Source organism: Cystoisospora suis, assembly GCF_002600585.1.
Source record: "Cystoisospora suis strain Wien I chromosome Unknown contig_4931, whole genome shotgun sequence".
Classification (NCBI taxonomy): Eukaryota; Apicomplexa; class Conoidasida; order Eucoccidiorida; family Sarcocystidae; genus Cystoisospora; species Cystoisospora suis.
In genome coordinates, this window is record NW_027157723.1 from 449 (window position 1) to 3,709 (window position 3,261).

General features: G+C 40.7%; 1 protein-coding gene across 1 annotated transcript in view; it reads right to left on the bottom strand.

Moving 5' to 3' along the window:
* Window positions 1-31: 31 nt before the first annotated feature.
* CSUI_008684 (prp38 family protein) overlaps window positions 32-3,261 on the bottom strand; it is a 7,557-nt gene continuing 4,327 nt past the window's right edge. Inside the window, exons 4-6 of the mRNA XM_068068810.1 lie at window positions 2,680-2,958; window positions 1,329-1,822; window positions 32-653 (exon numbers count right to left, since the gene is read on the bottom strand). Coding sequence (XP_067919214.1) covers window positions 2,923-2,958 — 36 coding nt within the window. The 3' untranslated portion in view covers window positions 32-653; window positions 1,329-1,822; window positions 2,680-2,922. The remainder of the gene's footprint in view (window positions 654-1,328; window positions 1,823-2,679; window positions 2,959-3,261) is intronic.

Sequence of the window (3,261 nt, forward strand, 5' to 3'; positions counted from 1 at the left end):
GACTAAAAAGAGATGAAAATGACACCGAGAAAGACGTGTTCGGTTGCAGATGTAGAGAAAGAAAGAGAGAAAGGAAGGAAGAGCGAGACTGTTTGTTTTTCTGCTTTCTCTTTTCTAGAAGAGGAGAAAGGCAAACACAACTCTACATGCATAGCTACGAAAGAAAGAAAAGATGAAGGAGAAGAACCGTTCTCTTCTCTTTCTTCTTCGCTTTGGGAGTGGAGGAGATGTGGATCGAGAAGGGGAGAATAGGAACTGTCTACGGATCAATATAGAAGAGATGCAAAAAAAATAAAGAGGATTCGAAGAAAGGGAAGAAAAAGAGGAAAGAATGAATGAATGAAGAGTTGAGGTTTGTCTTACTATTACTGTTGAGATTCTTGAGGTGTAGTTACACCCAAAGACACGAAGAAAAAGAAGAGTATCTATCTCGTAACGGAGAGTTGTAGTCATGATAGAGGCAAAGAAAGTGAGAATGATAAGAAGAAGAGGAAAAGTTAGAAAACATCTATAGAGAGATTTTATACATATATATATTTATTTATTTATCTATCTATCTATCAACTTCTCTATCCAGGGCATCTATAGGAAGAGAGAATGAATGCATACCTTTTTTAGTTGATCTGTTGGCACTGAGAGAGTCAGGTAGATGTCTACACAATAGATAAGAAAGAAAGAGGGGGATACGAAAGAGACTCTTAAGAAAACACATGCCACCTCTCCTATCAGTATCGATAGGTTGAGAATCGACTGATACATACACAGAAGGATACATCTCGACCTCCCTCTAATGGAACGTAAACAACTAGCCACGTATGTCTCTCTGTCTCTCTGTAGGGTGCATACACGTCTGTATGTAAATATATACATACACGTGGACCTGAACAGGTCGATTGATTATGAATGTGTTCGTCTATGTATACAGAGAGAGATAGATAGATTGAAGATAGATAGATTAAAGATAGATAGATAGATTAAAGATAGATACAAACACGCATACAATGGTTACGAGATCTGTATAGATAGAGATATAGCGATATACACGCATCTCTCTATCTCTATTGATCTATCTTTCTTTAATCTCTCTAACATGGAGTCTCTGGCCGGACTGATAGAATAGAATGTGTCTTCACAATGTGGAAGAGAGAAAAAAAGAAGAAAAATTCTCCCGGTCCACGAAGAACTCAATTCACCCTCTCCACCCAAGCAACCAACCAATCTATCTTTCTCTCTCTCTCTCTCTATTTCTTTCTATCTTTCTCTCTCTCTATTTCTTTCTTTCTTTCTTTCTTTCTTTTTCCCTCTACCAGGAAATGAAGAAAACTCACACTCCAAGTCAGAGATGCCCTTGATATTCCATAGATAGATGAATATGTAGATAGATCTACATAGAGACAGAGAGATGAACAGAGAAATTGATAGATAGAGAAACGAAAGAATTAGAGACAGGTGCCTTTTTCTCCTCTAGCCTCTTTGCCTCCTCCATCTTCTGCGAGGTTCGATGCCAAAGAAAGAGCCAACCAAATGAATGAAGAAGAGAGAGAAAAGACACAAGAGAATTGCGCAGTAACGGCCTCTCGATGCGCTCCACCACGCGGGAAAATTGACGAAAAGAAAAGAAAAACCGAGAGAGAAGATGAAAAGAGAGGAGATGGATGACTGACAAGATAGATGATCGCCTTTGTCTCAGCCAAGTCGCATCACTTCTGGGAGCTCCGAATCTCTTAGACGTGAAGAATTTGCATGCGAAGTATGACTACTACTACTATACCCTCCATCGCCACCTCCACCTCCTCCTGCTGCAGCTGCTGGTCGACTGTATCTACACAACATGCATGCAAACAGCAAGGTATCCAAACATCCATTCGGACAGAAAGAAAAGACCAAAGAGAAAGAAGAAAGAAGAGAAAAAACAGAGAGGTAACAGAAACCTCACAAATCTTCATAAGCACTATCACGCTCTATCTTCAACCATGGAGACACGCATGCATCTCACACAGTCTCATACATATACAGAAAGAGAGAAATAAATCTCTATGTGACATGCTCTACTGTTGTAGAGTGAAGATTCGTTACACAGACCCACATCGACATCTGCATGTATATCCACATCTGCGTCCATATAAGAGTATCTCCTGCCACAACAACTCCATCTATCATCTGTTGAGAGAAAAAAGGAAGAAGAGCCTACATGCATATACATGGATAGGAACACTATCTATATACATAGATAGACGCTGTACATCCAGTGAGAGGCCATACAGATGTATAGGTGACATGGAGAAGAGCAGGTCCTTTCTGAGAAAGACTGAGGAGAGGTAAAGAGAGAGAGAGAGAGAAATCGAGAGGGAAATCGAACCGGCTGTCCATACACTTCATCGTACGCTTCTCCATTCAGTTCATAAGTTGCCCCTGCAGCTGATAGAAAGACAGAGAAAGATATATAGCTAGATAGCTTCCTTCCCTCTCTCTTTCTCTCCCTTCCTACCCCTCATGAGAACAAGCAGATTTCACAGGTCGGCAAATCTGATGCGAGAGAGAGAAGCAGATTCAGGCACGAAGAAGAATAAGAGAAGTGGAAGAAAGAAAGAGAAAGAAGAAAGGTGGATAAGACAAAGAAGAAACAGAAGAGAGGATAGAAAGAAGAAGAAAAGAAGAGAAACAAACATCTTGACTGACCTTTCCATGAGTTGCTTAACTTTCTTCAAATGCTCTTCCGAAGGCTCCTTTGGTGTATCCGTTGCATGACTACCACTATCGCGATGACTCGCACTATACAAAGAAGAAGACGAGGAAGAAGAAGAAGAGGTCCTTGTATGGCTACTACTGCTACTATTCCTATTGGAATGCTGTCGAGAAGGAGAGACAATCGATTTGCTGTGTCGATCGCTCGAGGGATGTCTCGATCTCCTATTACTATTATTATGCGCAGCCGAGCCTCTTCCTCTCGATGGAGATCTACAAGCAACACACGAGCCAGATAAGAATGAAAAAGAAAGAAAGAAGACAAGAGAGAAAGAAAAAAGAAGAAAAGAAACACGAGACATCCATCACCCCGCTCAGCTAGGGAGATTTGTACGTATGTATCATGTCTATAGTGAGGATCCCAAGGAGATACATGCCGTGGGGTGTAAGAAATATGAAGGCCGGAAAGCAAAGCAAGGATTGATAGAGCAGCTATTTCACTTATGGAAAGAAAAGAAAGAAGAACCTCGGAACCAAATCAAGAATTCATCTAAATACACTTGTACATGCATGCAT